The sequence below is a fragment of the Stomoxys calcitrans genome, chromosome 4 (assembly GCF_963082655.1).
Source record: "Stomoxys calcitrans chromosome 4, idStoCalc2.1, whole genome shotgun sequence".
Taxonomy (NCBI): domain Eukaryota; kingdom Metazoa; phylum Arthropoda; class Insecta; order Diptera; family Muscidae; genus Stomoxys; species Stomoxys calcitrans.
In genome coordinates, this window is record NC_081555.1 from 181,106,757 (window position 1) to 181,125,756 (window position 19,000).

Consider the following 19,000-nt stretch of genomic DNA (forward strand, 5'->3'; position numbering starts at 1 on the left):
AGGACCCGACTTTCTGCACCATAAATGAGAAAACCCCGACAAGGATAAAATTTTCAATTTTATGATGAAAGGCATATTGCTGTATTTTATTTAGGTACTGCATAGACAAGCTGTGAAGGGCAAATATAAAACGCAAAAGAATTTTCCAGTGCAAGTCTGTTTATTTTTAATTTATTTATTTATAAAATTACAATAGAGCTACACGTTTATATTAGACTACTCTCTTAAAAATTTAATAATCACCCTTATTCCCATTGAGGAAGGCGAAAATCGACAGCAGTCGTAGTCGTAGTCGAAGGCGAATTTCACATTTCGTTGCATTCTGGTAAATAAAACAAGTAAAAAGGCATTAAGTTCGGCCGGGTCGAACTTTGGATACCCACTACCTCGGGTATATATGTAAATCCCATTTCGTCACAATCCGGTGTAAATTGGATAACTTAAGAACCCAAGTTCGGCACGGACATTGAGTGGTCTAATATATATGTGACTATTCAATTTTGTAGAAAAAAATATTAGTCTCTTTGGCAGATATATACAAATATAAACCGATCTGAAGCATATTAAGGTTGGATATCGTGAGGCTCAGAAAAACTCACTGTTTAAAATTTCAGTGAAATCTGGTAATAACTAAAGCTTTTATGGGCTTCGGTCCCCTTATCGGCAGATCGGTCTATATGGCAGCTATATCTAAATATAGTCCGATCTGAACCATATTACTATTCTCTATATCAATCGGATAAAAAATAAAGCTTTTATGGCCTTCAGACCCTTTATCGGGAGATCGGTCTATATGGTAGCTATATCTAAATAAAGTCCAATCTGAACCATATTTAGGTTACATGTCGGGAGACTTCAAATAACCCACTGTTTTAAATTTCAGCGAAATCTGATAAAAATTAAAGCTTTTATGGGCTTCTGACCCTTAATCGGGAGATCGGTTTATATGAAAGCTATATCAAAATATGGACCGATCTAATCCATATTTAGGTCAGATATCGGGAGGTTTAGACTTACCCACTGTTGCAAATTTCAGGGAAATCGAGTAACAAATAAAGTTTTTATGGTCTTCAGACCCTTTATCGGGGGATCGGTCTATATGGTAGCTATATCTAAATATAGTCCGTTCTAAACCATATTGAGGTCAGTTGTCGGGAAGTCTTTAACTACTCACTGTTTCAAATTTCAGCAAACTCGGATGAAAAATAACGGTTTTATGGAAAATCGGTCCTTAGAACTTAACCAGGGTGCATCAAAAAGAGGTATCAGTGCCAAACTTCAGCTCAATATCTCAATTTTTAAAGCCTGTAGAGTGATTACAACAGCCGACGGACATACACACGACATCGTTAAATCGTCTTAGAATTTTACGACGATCCGAAATATATATACTTTGTAGGGTCGGAAATTGATATTTCGATGTGTTGCAAACGGAATGACTAAGTGAATATACCCCCATCCTACGGTGGTGGGTATAATAAATTATATAAAAGTAGGTTCAATACTCTTTCGACAAACAGGCGCGATGTAGTTTAGAATGCTATTAACTTTATATCAATCGTTTTCGTCAAATTTGACAATCGAATACGACTTACGTAATACCAAAAATGTAAACGAATTTTCGTCTTCGACAGAGGCCTAATTCTCGCATCCGCTATCGAGCAAGTTTTTGTTCGAAGATTAATTCCGTTCCGTTAGTACAAACTGGATCATGGCTTACGATTGTAATTTGTAAAAAAGTTATCGTAATTTGTCAAAAAGTTATCGATATTTTGCCATCTCAAAGATAAACAAAGCAAATGGTGCTTGTTAAAAAAAGCAAATAAAACTACTTTAGTAGTAGTTTTATTTGTTAGTAAAACACTTTCTAAACAATGTGCAATTGTTTTTAACGATATGTCACTGTTTTTACACTATTAATTGCTGCTTTATGTGAAAGAGGACAAAATATATGTGGATTACGTCGCCTCCAGCAAAGTAAACGGTGCTTGTTTAATGTTTGTTTTTCGGGCAGGCACAATAGAACAACAGCCAAAGTACAATTGGAAAGAGTCAGAACCTTTTCCTTGAAAAAATATCCTGCTACCTTAAATTTAGTGGCTGAGCTGTATTTTACGGGGTAGTTCGCAAAAAAATCTTATTTTAACCCCAGGAACCCGGGCTCGGGCCCGTGGTCCCTCCTAGGGACCAAAAACCCCCCTTGGAGGGAAGCAGTCCAACCTAGGCAATATGGGTATCAAATGAAAAGTATTGATTAGTAGATTACGAATATCCATACAAATTTTGATCCGGGAAGGACCTACGGGGTCTTGAGAATTTTGAGCCTTCTTAAACTTAGGCAATATGGGTATCAAATTAAAGGTATGAACGAGTGGATTACGAATATGCAAGAAATTGAGCTCTAGAAGGACAAAAAATAAACCAATAAACATATACAATAAAATTAAAAAATTTAAAAAAAAATTTAAATAAAAATGGCCAAAAACGGACTTCATATTCGGGTTCCTGGGGTAAAAATTAAGGGGTAAGCAAAAAATTCGATTTTTTTGCGAACCAAAAACAGTTTTGCCATTTTTCTCCAATTTAAGGGACTAAAAATTTGAATATTTTATAATTATTGTTTTATATTATGAAGTGAATACTTCGATGTCTTATTTTTAGCCTAGTTTCTTGAAAATAGATGAAAATTTGTTATTTACGATAGGTAAATTGCTGGGGGCAAAAACTCATTTGCCGCGGGCAAAAGCACATTTCTGTTCGAAGTTTCGAACAGAATTAATCGACAACGGATGCCATAGTCCAAAAAATGCGAAACTCGATCGTAGTAGTGGTTTTGAATCCTGGCGAGAACATCCAAAAAAGCTTCCAGCGGTGGTTATCCCTTTCTAATGCTGGCGACGTTTGTGTGATAAAATGCCATGTGCAACTTTCTCTCCAAAGAGGTGTCGCAATGCGGCACGCCGTTCGGACTCGTCATTGAGCTTTATCTTGAATCAGACACCACTCGTTGATGTGTGAGAAGTTTGACCTTGTTCCTCAATCGAATGTTCATGGGCAAATTTGCATTCAAAAATATCTCTTTTTGTATGATGGAAACAAAAAAGGAACTAAGGGATCGATCAGTAAAGTGAACTAAAATTCCCACCTCTACTGAAACTTCGCACGATTACCTCTGATTCGACTTGTTGTATCTTGTTTCTACTGAATTTCCTATATTTCAATACCTTCCTCAATAAAATGCAAAAATCTGTGGATTTTTCTGAAACAAAAAGTCTTAACTCTAACTGTCCTGGTGTTGCCATATGACAACACGATATATCCAGCTTCCAAGGACATCTTGAGATGGAAACATTATTTTTAGAATCATTTACATCCATATAATAAATCTTGAATAAATCGTTAAAAAATATTCAGCAGACATGACACATTCGCACAGATAAAGTGAGACGAAAGAAAACAAGGGACCCGTTTAACTGTAGAATCCCAACAAGCAAACAAATTTGCTATTTTAAATCTAGCAGCATTAACATGCCGTCAGTCGAAAAGGAGGAAGGATGTCGAAAAGCCTTACATAAGTCACTGTGTTAAATTTCAGTAAATGTGCCTTTTATGGAGCCAAGACTTTAAAACGAGATATCGGTCTATATGGCAGCTGGACCGATTTGGCTGAAGTTTCAGAAAATGTCGAAGAGCCTAACACAACACACTATCCCAAATTTCAGCGAAATCGGTCAATAAATGCGCCTTTTATGGCCCCAAAACTTTAATTCGAGAGATCGGTCTATATGCAGCTATATCCAAATCTGGACCGATCTGAACCAAATTGAAAGAGGAATGTTGAATGGCCTAACAAACTCACTGTCCCAAATTTTGGCGAAATCGAACAATAAATGCGTCTTTTATGGCCCCAAACCTTAAATCGAGATATCGGTATATATATGGCAGCTATATCCAAATCTGGACCGATCTGAACCAAATTGAAAGAGGAATGTTGAATGGCCTAACAAACTCACTGTCCCAAATTTCGGCGAAATCGAACAATAAATGCGCCTTTTATGGCCCCAAACCTTAAATCGAGATATCGGTATATATATGGCAGCTATATCCCAATCTGGATCGATCTGGACTAAATTGTCGAACTGTCCCAAATTTTGGCAAAATCGGACAATAATTTCGCCTTTTATAGGCGCAAGACCTTACATCAATGCGCTTGTGTCTTGTGAGAGACAGTTCTGTTTTCATTTTGCTCCAATAATTTTCTGGTTATTTACAATAAAATATAACAAAAGTTCATCACTGTTTGTCTATTTCCACGTGAAATTGTATCTGACACAATATCTGTTTGTTTTGAGAAAAACTGTCCTGTATAATATCAAATAAAAGCAAACATTTTGTTTTGGTTTTGAATCAATTGAAATAAACAAAATCAGTGCAGTGCGGTACACACATACATACATAAAAAAGAAAAATACATTCTGTGCTCAAAAGAACGCCAACAACAAAAATATTATGTCTCAGCTAAGTGAATCGTTTCAAGAGAAACTGATGGCTGACATTACATACACCAACAATCAGCTTGAAGAAGAGCTGGTGGCTAAGTTAACGGGATCGTCAAAGAGGGAGAGAGATGATTCGTCAAATCCAGAGAGCAAAGCGAAAACACCTAAGCTGGCTCGATATGAAAGAGATATAATACATGAAATGGAAGTGCGCTTTGAGAGGCAGTGGACGATGTTCAAAGAAGCTCTTAAAGAAACTGAAGAGAGATTGAACGCGTCCATGAATAAGAGATTTGAAGAAGTGGAACTGAAGCTGTTAAATTATGTAGATACACACATACAACGAATTGAGGCAAAGTCAAACGAAATAAATGAACGACTACTGAAAGCTGAAACTGAATGTGCAGAAATAGTTAGCATGAGAGAAGATATAAAAAAACTTCGAGCCCATCTAGCAAAACAAGAAAACTTGGCGGTATCATGCGATCTTCGTGTTAATGGCATTCCTTGTTACCCGTCGGAGAATTTAGATCATATTTTTGACTGTATATGTAAGGCACTGAATGTAGCAACACCTCCATATAAGTCAATATATCGATTGAAAGGTAAAAGAGGAAACAATAGCCCTGATACTACTATAATTGTTCAACTTTTAACGCCATTCGTGAAAAACTATATCTTAAAGATGCTGGCACAGTTCAGAAAAAAATTTAATGGTCAATTATGTTTACATCACATTGGTTTTGATTCCAATCAATGTGTATACATCAATGAAAATCTTACTTCGACGAATTTTAAAATCTTGCAAACGGGTATTAAATTGAAAAGACAGAAAAAAATCACCTCGATCTACTCTTTTCGCGGCTTAATATATGCCAAGACTGCCCCCAACACTGAGCCAATTCATATTGCAAACGAGGTAGATTTTGACCAGTTTTTTCGTCATGCTATTGATACTGTTTAATGTCTTTCCAAACTATATTTTTTTCGAACCAATCTTTTGCATATTTTTTAATTTTTTTATTAGCGAAAATAGTAATACATATTTTAACGAATTCATTACAAAATTCTCCTTCATTTCAAATTCTCAAATTGAAAGCGTTGCCACTTCTAATAAATGTCTTTAACCAATAGTACTTTGGGTTCCAATAACGGATCATATTACATGATTAAAGTACTCTGTAGACAGAAAACTGGCCTGAATATCTGTCATATTAATGCACAAAGCCTGAAAAGGAAAATAGATGAATTTCGGCACAATTTCGAAATGTCCGGAGTTGACATAATATGTGTGAGCGAAACCTGGTTTAATTCTTCTATTACTGACAGCATAATAAGTGTTGAAGGATATAATGTATATAGAAATGATCGAAGCTCCCTTGGAGGTGGTGTGGCGTTATATGTAAAGAATAACTTACCCTGCAAAGTAATTTTTAAATCTGAACAAAATGAGAAAATTGAATCAATCTTTGTCGAGCTTGTTATTAATACCCGTAAAATTCTATTGGGTTGTGCATATAGACCAAATTGTCATATACCGTATGAATGTATTTTCGACACTATCCTTGATATTTCTGTGCACTACGATGATGTTATAATAGCCGGCGATCTCAATTCTAACCTTTTAAAGGAAAAAACACTTATTGAGTCGTTTAACTCCATTGGATTGTATGGGGTAAATACTACAATACCAACTCACTATACAACAACTTCGAACAGCCTGATTGACATATTTCTAGTTTCAAAATCTGATAATGTTCTACTATACGATCAGCTTAGTATGCCCTGTTTTTCTAAGCATGATCTCATATTTCTGACATATGATGCTGTGCACACACCAGAACAAAAACAGACAAGTTATTTTAACTTTAATAAAATAAATTATGATACACTTGCTTCTGAAATACACAACATTGATTGGAGTAAGATATATGACATCTATTCTACTGATGATCAGTTAACGTTTCTTAGTGAAAATCGATTGTATCTTCTTGACTGCACCGTACCTATTTGCACACCACGTCCTCGAAAAGCTCAGAACTGTTGGTTTAGTGAGTCAATTAAAAAATTAATTGACAAGAGAGATTTGGCTTACAGACGATGGAAACGTTTTAAATGCCCAATGCTCCATGAAGAATACCGAGCATTCAGAACTGATGTAAATAAAACAATTAATCGCGCAAAAGCTGGCTATTACGCCAACAAATTCCGCCAGGCTACTGATTCCAAAAAAAAGTGGAAAACAATACGAGAAATTGGTGTCGGGTCCACTCCTATAGTTGAAATTGATGCAAATCCTGATGAACTGAACGCATCTTTCCTAAACAGCACAACATATCTTGAAGATAATAATATAGAAACAAACCCAATAAATGTCATATCAAACACACCAGCATTTCCTGACTTTACAACTTTTGAATTTGCATGTATTCGGCCTATTGATGTTTATGAGGGTTGCATGAGTATAAAATCAAATGCAGTTGGTTTGGATAACCTACACCCAAAATTCATAAAATCCACCTTACCATACACACTGTCGTATATCACATACTTCTTCAACACAATTCTAACAACTGGCATATATCCGACCACATGGAAACATTCAAAAGTTATACCTGTGCCAAAATCGAAAAATGGAAATGAATATCGTCCCATATCAATTCTGCCTTTCTTCTCAAAAGCTTTTGAAAAGATAATTCACAAGCAAATAAGCGCATACTTAAACGAGCATCGCCTCTTATCCAGCAAACAGTCTGGCTTTAGGCCAAGACACAGCTGTGTTACTGCTTTAATCGATGTTACCGAAGATATTAGGTCAAATATTGATGATGGACTGGCTACTTGCCTAGTACTGTTGGATCACTCAAAAGCTTTTGACTGTGTTAACCATGAGCTGTTGTGCTTGAAACTGAAGCACTATTTTAATTTTTCTGCATCTGCTGTGTTGTTAGTTAAAAACTATCTCTGCCAAAGAACTCAGTCGGTTGTAATCAAGGATATAATGTCCAAATCTCTTCAATTGAATAAGGGTGTACCGCAGGGTTCGATTTTGGGACCACTGCTTTTCTCGATGTACATAAATGACCTACCACCACGGCTCAGATACTCCTCTATACATATATACGCTGATGATGTCCAGCTCTATCTGAGTTTTGCTAAACCTGAAATACGTCAAGGTTTTTTAAAAATAAATGAAGATTTGGGCATTATTTCCAACTGGGCTCATGCCAACTATCTTAACATAAACCCTAAAAAATCAAACTGCATCTTAATTTCAAATCGCAACCATAATATTATTACTGAAGAACATATATTAATTGGTGAGCAACACATACAGCTAGTCGAAAAGGCTAAAAATCTTGGTATAACTTTCAATAACTCACTGACATGGACCGATCACATAGTTGCGACTACTGGAAAAATATTTGGTATGCTAAGAACACTGTACCAAACACAATCGTTTACGCCAAAACACATTCGCCTCCTTTTGGCTAAAACGTACTTACTGCCTGTGCTCTGCTATGGAAGTGAACTGTTTAGTAAATGTGACTCTAGGAGCACTAGACGACTGGAGACAGCTCACAATGCAATAATAAGATATGTTCATGGCCTAAATCGATACGAGAGCTGTTCACCCTATGAAAAAAGCATATGCAATATGAAATTTGGCGTTTTTCTAGATATAAAAAATCTGTTACTATTGCATAAAATCATTTATGAAAAATGTCCAGAATACCTGTACCAAAAGCTGCAGTTTGGGAGAACAAACAGAAGGATACTATTGGTGATGCCTCGATATCGTCTTTTGATATCACAATGGCAATATCTAACAAATGCGATCCGCCTATGGAACTCACTACCCTTGTCAATACAATCTATTTGCAACGCAAATTCATTTAAAAAAGCTTTACAGAAAAATCTTTAAATAATCTTAATATTGATAATGTCTTAATTAAATAATGTTTATATTGTCAAAATTATTTGTTAATTAATTATATATTACAAATGTTACTTTATATACTACTAATCTCTGTTGAACTGTGTTAAATGTCATTGATATCTCACATACAGTAATTATAAGATCATTGTTATCTTGTTGTATGTGAAAACGAACAAATAAATCTAAATCTAAATCTAAATCTAAAATCAAGAGATCGGCCCAAATCTGGACCGATCTGACCCAAATTGAAGAAAGATGTCGATGGGCCTAACACAACTCACTGTCCCAAATTTCAGCAAAAGCGGATAATTAATGTGGCTTTTATGGGCCTAAAACACTAAATCGGCGGATCGTTCTATATGACAGCTGTATCCAAATCTGGACCGATCTGAGCCAAGGAGAAGAAAGATGTCGATGGGCCTAACACAACTCACTGTCCCAAATTTCAGCAAAATCGGATAATAAATGTGGCTTTTATGGGCCTAAAACCCTAAATCGGCGGATCGTTCTATATGACAGCTATATCCAAATCTGGACCGATCTGGGCCAAATTAACGAAGGATGTTGAAGGGCCTAGCACAACTCACTGTTCCAAATTTCATCAAAATCGGATAATAAACGTGGCTTTTATGGGCCTAAAACCCTAAATCGGCGGATCGATCTATATGGGGGGCTATATCAAGATATAGTCCGATATAGCCTATCTTCGAACTTAACCTGCTTAGGGACAAAAAAAGAATCTGTGCAATGTTTGAGCTCAATATCTCCATTTTTAAAGACTGTAGTGTGATTCCAACAGACAGACGGACGGACATGGCTGGATCGTCTTAGATTTTTGCGCTGATAAAGAATATATATATACTTTATAGGGTCGGAAATGGATATTTTTATACCCAACATCCTACGGTGGTGGGTATAAAAAGTAATTGATTTTGTACTTTTTTTGATTTTCAATATTCAAAAGAAATGCAAAAAGTGGATGTTCCACTTACCTATAAGGCATTAATTTTTCCCAACTATCAAGCAACTCATTTCTTCTAGCCTTAGACCAAGACCACCATTTGGTGGTAGTACCATAAGTTGGTTGCTAATGTGGGAAGGCACCCTTGCTAAAGGGAAATACATTCTAAGGAAAGCCACAAAGAAAAGCAATTGTTAAATTAGCTTTCTTCTTAAAAACCCTACACTAATATCGATTTGCACTTCCTCATGGCATTGCTTAAAACAAAAACCTTAAATATTAGGTGTGATGTGTTATAATGAACGGTAGTAACGTATGTTTTTGTATATTTCAGAGTCCATAATCGCGAAGCTGACAACAAAATGTCACTTCACAACTTGGCTATGGTATTCGGACCCACTCTACTGAGGCCGGGCGCAACACAAACAAAGCAAAAAGATCTTTTGGCTTCCAGCACAGTTGATGTAATGGCTCAAGCTGGCATCCTCTATTGTTTCTTGCAAGCCCGTATGCAATATGAAAGAGATTCAACAAATCCATAAGGAGTGGGAGACAACCGAGGAGCGACCGACCGAAAGCATTAAATGCCACTTATTTGCTGCGCATGCAGCATGATGATATATTTAACGTATTCCATAGCTCAAGTAATAGAGAACAGGTTATTATGAATATTAGAGGAAAGCACGATATTTTTATATACTTACAAATATATACATATATATATAATATGCATTTTATGTAAATATAATACATAAATCCAAATGGTTCAGTTTCATGAGGTATTATTGCTATGAGCTGGCGGATTCCTATCTATATACAATCGGAAACTGATGAAGAAACGAAACAAAAATGAAACAGTTTCCTGTTGCTTTTGAACATGTGCGCTAAGAAGAAGACGATGAGGAATGAGGAAATGGAACACATTAATATATCCAAAATTATTATTATTATAATTATTAATAATTATACATTTATTCTAGTTATTACAGATCTATTGTATTTATAATGATTTATGAGATGCTACACATAAATCTAAATCTATGCATTGCGTTCTCGTATGCATTTTATTTTGTCTAATTAAAACAGCTTCGAAGGTCTTAAATCTTACCGCAAATGTTAAAATTATAATATTCTTTAGACGACCGTAATCTTATTTAAACAATACAGAAAAAAAATGTATTCACAAGTGATGATACATATAAAAATAAAATAAAAGAGCAATATTTGAATGGTTGCAAAATCCATATTAACCAGTCGACTTTTTCTTTTGTGTTTTGCTAAAAATTTTCTTTAGTCGCTGTGGCCTTCATCATCCGCCTGTACACTAGGGTTGCCTGCTCCATCAAAAACGGCCCTTTTGCTTCGTTTTGCATATTTGTCTTGATTTGTGCTGTTGTATTGTGCAGCCGAACGCTTTCTCAATTCCTCCAGATCTTCGTCGGCGGTAGAAGCCCATTCAAGTACAATACGTCTTCCGTACAAATGAGTACTTTGGCTGAGTGCTTCGAATGCCTTTTTAGCATCACTCTTTGTAACATAATCCACAAAGCCAAAACCTCGGTGGCAGTCTTCGCCGGGTGTCATTTTTTTTGGCAGCCTCACCGAACGTAACTCCCCGAAGGCCCTAGATGAGGAAAGGAGATGGCATTATTAACCATTGTATCAATAAGAAAAATTTATAAGCATTTAATTACTTGAAAATATCTCGAACTTCTCGGACTTTGGCTTGGAAAGGTATATTTCGGACCAATATTTTAGTGCCAGTTTGTTTGGTTAGTTGTACCTTCTTGCGTTCTCCACTTGCTGTAGGATTTCTTTAAGTGACAAAATAAAAATGTATATTGGTGGGGATAAAAAATGTCCAAAAGCTTACTTGAGTGTTCGGTCACTTCGTTTTAACTCCACCTGGTTTCCATCTATCATTGTGAACTGCATGTTCTTTAGAGCATATTCGGCGGTAGATGCTTTTTTGAATTGAATGAAACCGTAGCCCAGCGACGTCATTTGAGATGAATTGTTTGGATCCTTTCTTTTGGCTATCTCTACTGTATGTATTTGTCCAATATTTTTGAAATGTTGATAAACCGTTTCCAGCACGGTTTTGAAATTAAGGTTCCGTAAAAATAATGTTGTATTTGATTCGGGCTCTTCCTCCTCCGCCACCTCATCCTCTTGGACGGTGGGGTTGTTCGCCTCAATATTTTCTTTTTCCGCAGGTTCATTTCTATCCTCTTCGTTCTCAACTTTCGATATTAAAACTTCACCGTTCAAACCGGTAGTAAATGTGTCCTCAGGCCCCCATTCTAGATAAAGGGGAACGTTTTTAAATTTACTATAAGCAAGTTTTTTGAACGCTTGCCTAGCTTCTGAAGGATCACAGAACTCAATAATAGCTGTTACACCACTGGGGGGTAGAACTAGTCTACCAATTGGTCCATATTTCGCAAATATCGGAGTCAAATCGGAAACGGAGGTAGAAGGAGGCAAATTCTTTGCCAAAATAATTGTTTTTGATCGTTTGGTCCCCATGGAATCAAAGGCATTGACTCTTACACCATTGTCTTCTAGAAACTTTTTCATTTCAATTACGATTTGTGTTTCTCCCAACGCTATTCGAACCGCAGCACTAGAGCCACCCTCTTCCGTGTCCAATATACGCTGTTTAGACGTCTCAAACTTCTGAGACAAAATTTCCGCTACAGCATTCGGGCCTAAAAACAACGTATTCCAATTTGTAGATTGTTGAGCAGTCTTCTTAATTTTAAGGGCTTTCTTTTGCTTAAATGTCAGCGTAGGGTCGTTCTCATCTTGCTCTTCATCCTTTTTATCTTTGCCAGGTATCAAGTGTAGCAAGCGACCATGAAATGTGCTTCCATCTAACTTATTAAAAGCCTCCACGGCATGCTGAGGCATCATAAATGTGACTGTGCCGAATCCCTTTATTTGTCTCGTCACCAAATCGACTGGGAGATTGATTTCGGCTACTGGCCCATATTCCTCGAAAAGCTTCTGTAGATCATCTTCAGTCACAGTGTACGCCAGGTTTCGAAAGAAAATTCTGCCTGACTCCGAAATATCTTCTTCGTTTGTTAAACTCGCTTCTTGATTTTGCCATTTTGCTGGCTTTTTATCAGGCGAAGAATTCTGCTCTTCAGGCTTGTCATTCTGTTTGGCCTTGGTGATTTTATTTTTCTCCGTAAAGTCGGAGAAGAATACCTGCTTGCCCTTGATGAAACTCTTATTCTTCAGCATAGCTTTGGTCATTTCTTTCTCAGTTTTGAAGCCAACATAACAAAATCCGTGTACGTTGGTTGGTAGACGGACAGAAAAAGGTTTCAATGGTTTGAAGAACTTGACAATTTCCTGTCGTTTCGTTTTGTAAGGAACGTTGTGTATTTTTATCGTGAATAAATCTAATGTTGACTTTTTGGAACTTGTCGGTGAGTTTACACTCTTCTGGGTCATCAAAGACCGCATATATTCCATGTCACTTATCGGCTTTTCGGCCAATTTTCCTTCATTATTATCGTTGCCATTGCCCTCCTCCTCTTCCGAGTCTTTATCAACTTCAGCGTCATTATCAATGCCGGTTTCTTGTTCAGTGCTGTTACCTTCATCTTTTTGGGAATCAACTGTAAGATCATTTTCTTTAGACTCGTCAACTTCGGTCACATCATTTGCCCACAAAGTTCTATTCTTTTCATGGGCCTTCATAAATTCCTGAAACTCTGGATCATTCTTATGTTTTCCAACAATTTCCTCCACTTTTGTTGCAACCTTTGGTTTGTCGTCCTTTCTCTTTTTCTCCGTTAGCTCTGACGATTCCTTTTTATTTTTCTTAGAATGCTTGCTCCAAGACTGCAGTTTATCCTCTGCCCCCAACTTGGCACATAACTCCACTTTTATTCTGCTGGTCTGAATGGTCGAATTATTAAAATATTTTATTGCTGCCTGTGCCTCATCCTCCAGTTGGTATCCAATGAAGCAAAATTGCCGGAATTTCCCATCGGGAGTATATTTTAATTGCATATCAGTAATAGTCCCCTTTTGGCCGAAGAGATTTCTTAATTTCTCTTCAGTTACCTGTTAAAGGGACATGGACATTTTATCAACACCAGAAATATTGGACGCGAATCAGCAGTACTTACATTTTTGGGCAGTTGTTTGACGATAATCCGTGACATATTTTATCTGATTTTAATCAAAAATTTCAAAAGCATTCTTCTTTTACTATTTTGGTAAATATTGAACACACGTGAAAGTCAAGACTAATCGACTTTTGGAGAAAAAAAATCACAGTCGACTTTTTGTGGGTAAAAAATCGAATCATCGATGTTTGAGAAAACGTGTCAGCTGTTTTGTTTTGGCTTATGAATATCATGGTACAAGAACTTAAAGGTATGGTCATGCGAACGGCTGAGTAATGCAAATTTCCCACATATCAATGAGTGCAGTCCGATTCAGGTTAAAGCTCAATGATAAGTGGCCTCCTTTTTTTGGCCGACTCCGAACGACGTGCCGCAGTGCGACACCTTGCGACACCTCTTTTGAGAGAAGTTTAACATGGCATAGTACCTTACAAATGTTGCCAGCGTTAGTGAGGAAAACTAAAGCTGAAAATTTTTTCTGATGGTCTTACCAGAATTCGAACCCAGCCGTTCAGTGTCATAGGCGGACATGCTAACCTCTGCGCTACGGTGGCTGAATACAATTATTGTTAATTTGACAAATTTCATAATGTCAAATATTGATGTGAGTTTGTGATTATTTTGTGTATGTAATTATTTTATGGACCTTATTGGTTTTTATTACCTATTTGGTTAGTAAATGAAATGAAAAAATGATGTGTGTGCTTTTATGTGTATGTGTGTTGTTTACATGGAAACAAAATACTTGGAAAACGAAAAAGGTTAGGTTAGGAAAACGAAATACAAAGCGTTGGTTTTATTTTTTTCAGGTTTGGTTCTTGCAAATTAAAAAAGTTTCGGGAAATTTTAAGGAGGGAAAAATGCATGGTCGTTTTACGGTTCTTTGTGGTTGTTTTCGTTGCAACAACAAATCATCTGCTTGGAAAATTTGATATTTTCACCTTAACAATGTGAAAAACATGCGTATTTTAGAGTTCCCATAATTGATTTGGCTTCTATTTCTTGATGTGGTGTCTCGTTTATAAAAAGAAGTGTTGGTATACGTTTTTCACTCAACATTGAATTTGGCTCTCATCGATGGGCGAACCAAACAATAACTTATGAATTTCTCTAGGCCAGAAAATTTTTTAAACTTGTTTCTTCTAACCTCGGCAGATATACTGCTGCCCAGATGGCATTTGACATAACGAGTTGTAAACAATCCACCAGGGTTGCACAGAAAAATGTTATTTTTGGAAAAATGACCCTAACTTCTAACTTCTTGTACCATGATTCTTACCTAGCAACATTTCCAAAGCTAAGCTTATATCTCTGTGCAGCTTTCTTTTCGACAATTCGATTCCATGGCAAAACAATTAAAATGTTCTCATTGTACAACAATCTGCCATCTTGTTATTAAACTGATCGTAGTTTTGCCAACACACGCAAAGAATTTTTTGTGCGTGTGCGTACATGAGCAGAGATATGAAAGAAAGAAGATGACAACAAAGAGAATGGAAGCAAAAATCTGACATCTTAATACTGTCAAACTTGGCAGGCTGTTCACGTAAGACCACCTTATTTAATCCGCCTCGGAATGAGACCACGTTTTTAAATCCGCCTTGATTCGAATCCGAAATCGACAATTCGACTTTTTAATCATTGAAAGTCGACTTCGATTTTTTGACACAAAAAAGACGAATAATCGATTAGTCAAAAGTCGACTTTGTGATCCCTAGTAGATACCCGTATTCAGGGGCAGGGGATTTGTATTACACAAAAATAACGAAAATACCATAACGCAAAATTAGCAAAATAATTTAATTTACCTGTTTGGACGACCTTTTGTAGATTTGGGTAAACAAAACATTTTTGTGCAATTGCTGGTGGAAAAGTCAACATAAAAAGTGTTCGGGTTAACGTATGGGGAAGGATTAAAAAATGTCGTATACTCTATTGCGATGGATAGCTCGTAGCACAGGAACTACCAATAATAAGACTTCTTCGGGCTTATGCCTTCTTGTAGTCCATTCTTGTAAAAATATTTGCTGCGCACAGTACTCCCGACGCAGCGATTCAAAGAACCTTGATTCAGCTTTCAAGGTTGTTAAATCAAAAGTACGTGTGGAAGGTAAGTTAACATAAATGAAAACAGAACGTACATATGACAGTCGCACAACGGAATTCATCTATACCCAATCTAATTGGTGACCGTGGTCGAGAATATTTTCGTGCTTTCGTCATGATTGGTGGATAAATGCGTAGATAATAATATTAGTATTGCTGCTGGAAAATAATTACAGATTTTCTCGGAGGAGAATGTGGCCCCAATTGGGAGTTGTTGGCACCTCGAGGAAACCGTTTCTATTTCCCTAATGCCGTGGGACCAGCTTGGCAAGGAGCCTCAAGTACAATTTCTTTGGACGCGCCGTTAGAGTCGCTGGTCGATTTCGAAGGAAAGGTAAATCGTAAAGTGTTATGTAATTCGAAACGTCCGATAATCGATCCTTTACTTTTTTAGTGTGCAGAGGAAATGTCAATGCTGGAGTTTACGGTCAACGAGTGCCCATCATTGATCAAAAAGTCACTACATGAGCTATTTCCTGCCCCTGAGGTTGCTTCTAGTGAAAAATTAGCTTTATTAACTCTAACATTTACCGGCGATTCCGAACAAGGAGCGAGCAAGGTATATCAGCAGTTGATCATAACATATTATTATTCTGAAATATGTACTTAATGATCGGATGCGTTTTTTTGTCATTGTCTGTTACAGTTTGTTTTGGCTGCACGGGAAATTACATCCCGCCTTCGGTTGCATGGTTATTGGGCGGACTTTATGAATCCCTTCAGTGGCAAGCCGTTTTACTCGTGGGCTAGTGGAAAGAATTTGTACAAAGTAGACAAGCGTTTTCGCGGCCTAAATATGAAATTGGATAAACATAATGACTGTGTTGTCATTACATCTGAAGATAATGCAGAGCAGATATTTTCCGGTTCTATTTATACCAATGCTCCCTCGGACTATTTAGAACTGAAGACGCTACTCGACAATCAAGTTTAGTAGCAAATGTACCATATATCTTTGTTTTGAAGAAAATTATTTTTGAAATATTTTCTTTTAGTTGATTTTTGTTGATATTGTTTTAGACGAATTCTAAATCAGAATAAATTATTGATTGATACCAAAGCGTATGTTGTTTACTTTCTACCACTCTTCACAATTTATTATTTATTTTCCACTACAGCTCGTTAGAGAGCTTTTCACAATGTCGTTCAACCTCCTTCAGCTTGTTTATTAGCAATTGCAACTCTTCTGTATTGCATACAAACTCAGCTATTGTTTCTCTATCCCCTTCCGAATTTTGTCTAAAACGGCCCATATTGATGTAAAAGCTGGGCTCTCCGCTACTACTTTCTGATGTCGACGATTTTACATCGGCTACAATTCGCCACTGCAAGTCAGTTATGTGTGGAAAACTGTGTCCTATCTGTAAATGGCGTAATATCAAAGATTTCTTGTTATCCTCGTATGATTTGGTTAGTTCTTCAATTGTGCTATTCGCCAACTCGATTTCCTCAAGCAACTGTCGAAGATACATCCCATCTAGGCAGTGCTTTGTAGCCAAGCTGAATAGGGAGACAACAGCATATTCGCTTTGCTTAGCCCTTAAACTATTGGAGGCGTATATTTCTGGCACTGGAGGAATGGCTAAATAAACAAAATATCAACGATAAAACGTAAACGTGAGAAAGTTACTGGCAGTCTGCCATCCAGAAGGTAAACTGTATTCTGAACTTACTAGCTTGGGGATGCAAAGTAAGTTTTACACAGTTTGCAATTAGTTTTCGAGCAGTTTCACTTTCGATTGAAGTTCCCAAGTGCCGAAGGCCTTCGATGACGGCCTTGGATAATGTTAATTTGTCGGGTTTTAAATTTGTATCTTCCATTTCTCAATACGCCTCAACAAACACAGTGAAATGACATACATATGTTTTTGACACATTTCGTATTGATTTTTTGATCATATGTTTAATTCTACACGCAAACATATGGGCTGTCATTTCATAACATTTCAATTGTGAGAATAGCAGCATAATTGAATGAAATTGCAATTGTAACACAAAAGTAGGAAAATAATAACAAGAATGGCTTTGTCCAGAGCATCGAAAGAGTTTATACCAAAAGATGCCGTTGTTATAACAGAGGAAGAAGCACTGACGTACCAATGGAACATTATATCAAACTGGGAGAAGCTAAGCGATGTGTAAGTGTGTGCGACGCACTTAGTGTTATTATATCTTATACTTACTTGCACTCTTCCAGGTGGTCTCTGCGATATGGCCCAGGAATACTTGCGGCATTTGCAACCGGCACTGGTGTGTTTGTGAACAACCATTATCGTAATAAATTGCGGCTAGGTTCATATGGCCGATTTTCGACATATCTTCCTATAGTTGTTATTCCTGCCATCTTCACATTGTCGTGTCATAAGTTCTTTGTCCAACGGCCTATATTACTGGAGCCAATGGCTCAATGCCCCACGTGTGTCCAGATGAGAGCTATGACTTTTCAAGCGGGATTTGGTGTTGTGTACCCCACAATTCTGGCTCCTTTTGCTGCATGCATGTTTGCCACCCGCCATTATACCTACAGATTACCCTCGATTACGCAAAATCCCATGGAGGTGTTTCAGTTAATTCGGAAGTTTACTAAGCCTATAATTCCTATTCTAAGCGCAATATTTTGTGTTCAAGGCTTGGCAGCTATCTACCTAACATACGAGGAGCAAAAAGAAAATCTTATAGTCTTGGCAAAAATGAGAAAGATAGAGCAAGAAGCAGAAGAACGATTGGGCCTTTAACATAGTAGTACCTCATGCAGACAGTGAAATATTTATAAATTTGTAAATAGTAACAATTATTTTCTTACTGTGTTCATTCTTTACTATATGTGAATATCGTATTTAAACCCAGGGCCAGAGAAGAATGTTCATTAGGGTGGGTTGATTTTTTTTTTTTTGTTAAATCGTATAGCAAAGACGTAAACAAGATAAAATTCTCCGAAGAAACCATGTATCAAAAATATATTTCTAATCCGCTCCTCTCGACTTTTTTATTTATATGCCCGCCTTTGCCAAAAAAAAAACGCTAGAAATAATAGGTTTTTCAAGTCAAGAGGGGCGGAATAGAGTTTTATTTCAGATTAATGTTGGGCACACTTGCTAGTGTGCATAATATTTCCAAGCCCACGGGCTTATACTCTTGTGCACTTACATAAATATGTGCAATAGTATGTTTCATAGGGCATATATGTATCTGCTAATCCAGCTTAATAGATTTCCAATTCGCATTTCTATACTGCTATTACACGATCAGAGGCCGAATTACTGCATACATGACCGAGTACGCTTTTGTATCGAATGAGACGTGACTTCGTCACGTATCGAATGGATGAATTACCGCACTCAAAAGC

At 36.9% G+C, this 19,000-nt stretch overlaps 5 protein-coding genes across 8 annotated transcripts in view; 3 read left to right on the top strand and 2 right to left on the bottom strand.

Annotated features, from left to right (window-relative positions):
• LOC106083002 (active breakpoint cluster region-related protein) overlaps positions 1-10,650 on the top strand; it is a 32,618-nt gene extending 21,968 nt beyond the window's left edge. For all 4 annotated transcript variants that reach the window (XM_013245792.2, XM_013245795.2, XM_013245794.2 and 1 more), the window contains one exon: positions 9,735-10,650. In XM_013245792.2, the coding sequence (XP_013101246.2) occupies positions 9,735-9,942 (208 nt within the window). In that variant the 3' untranslated portion in view covers positions 9,943-10,650. The remainder of the gene's footprint in view (positions 1-9,734) is intronic.
• On the bottom strand, positions 10,446-13,661 carry LOC106083004 (probable RNA-binding protein 19). The gene is made up of 4 exons (XM_013245798.2): positions 13,549-13,661; positions 11,274-13,483; positions 11,095-11,214; positions 10,446-11,024 (listed from the first exon to the last, which is right to left on the bottom strand). Exons 1-4 carry the CDS (start codon positions 13,582-13,584, stop codon positions 10,691-10,693), a joined length of 2,700 nt encoding a protein of 899 aa, XP_013101252.2. The 5' UTR covers positions 13,585-13,661; the 3' UTR covers positions 10,446-10,690.
• A 1,589-nt stretch (positions 13,662-15,250) lies between these two features.
• On the top strand, positions 15,251-16,714 carry LOC106082985 (cobalamin trafficking protein CblD-like). Its single transcript, XM_013245763.2, has 4 exons — positions 15,251-15,658; positions 15,831-15,988; positions 16,049-16,213; positions 16,301-16,714. Exons 1-4 carry the CDS (start codon positions 15,469-15,471, stop codon positions 16,586-16,588), a joined length of 801 nt encoding a protein of 266 aa, XP_013101217.1. The 5' UTR covers positions 15,251-15,468; the 3' UTR covers positions 16,589-16,714.
• A 5-nt stretch (positions 16,715-16,719) lies between these two features.
• LOC106082986 (COMM domain-containing protein 3) lies at positions 16,720-17,501 on the bottom strand. Its single transcript, XM_013245764.2, has 2 exons — positions 17,328-17,501; positions 16,720-17,236 (listed from the first exon to the last, which is right to left on the bottom strand). Exons 1-2 carry the CDS (start codon positions 17,473-17,475, stop codon positions 16,767-16,769), a joined length of 618 nt encoding a protein of 205 aa, XP_013101218.1. The 5' UTR covers positions 17,476-17,501; the 3' UTR covers positions 16,720-16,766.
• An 87-nt stretch (positions 17,502-17,588) lies between these two features.
• Positions 17,589-18,448, top strand: LOC106082987 (uncharacterized). The gene is made up of 2 exons (XM_013245765.2): positions 17,589-17,792; positions 17,852-18,448. Exons 1-2 carry the CDS (start codon positions 17,674-17,676, stop codon positions 18,387-18,389), a joined length of 657 nt encoding a protein of 218 aa, XP_013101219.1. The 5' UTR covers positions 17,589-17,673; the 3' UTR covers positions 18,390-18,448.
• Positions 18,449-19,000: the final 552 nt, after the last annotated feature.

Bases quoted from the DNA above. Each gene is read 5' to 3' on its own strand.
- LOC106083004 (XM_013245798.2), bottom strand. From the start codon at position 13,584: ATGTCACGGATTATCGTCAAACAACTGCCCAAAAAT. The intron at 13,484-13,548 runs GTAAGTACTGCT...TCCCTTTAACAG, and splicing joins TCAAACAACTGCCCAAAAAT to GTAACTGAAGAGAAATTAAG. The intron at 11,025-11,094 runs GTAATTAAATGC...TTCCTCATCTAG, and splicing joins GAAGTTCGAGATATTTTCAA to GGCCTTCGGGGAGTTACGTT.
- LOC106082985 (XM_013245763.2), top strand. From the start codon at position 15,469: ATGTCGTATACTCTATTGCGATGGATAGCTCGTAGCACAGGAACTACC. The intron at 15,989-16,048 runs GTAAATCGTAAA...TTACTTTTTTAG, and splicing joins TGGTCGATTTCGAAGGAAAG to TGTGCAGAGGAAATGTCAAT. The intron at 16,214-16,300 runs GTATATCAGCAG...TGTCTGTTACAG, and splicing joins CCGAACAAGGAGCGAGCAAG to TTTGTTTTGGCTGCACGGGA.
- LOC106082986 (XM_013245764.2), bottom strand. From the start codon at position 17,475: ATGGAAGATACAAATTTAAAACCCGACAAATTAACATTATCCAAGGCC. The intron at 17,237-17,327 runs GTAAGTTCAGAA...TTGTTTATTTAG, and splicing joins TACTTTGCATCCCCAAGCTA to CCATTCCTCCAGTGCCAGAA.
- LOC106082987 (XM_013245765.2), top strand. From the start codon at position 17,674: ATGGCTTTGTCCAGAGCATCGAAAGAGTTTATACCAAAAGATGCCGTT. The intron at 17,793-17,851 runs GTAAGTGTGTGC...GCACTCTTCCAG, and splicing joins TGGGAGAAGCTAAGCGATGT to GTGGTCTCTGCGATATGGCC.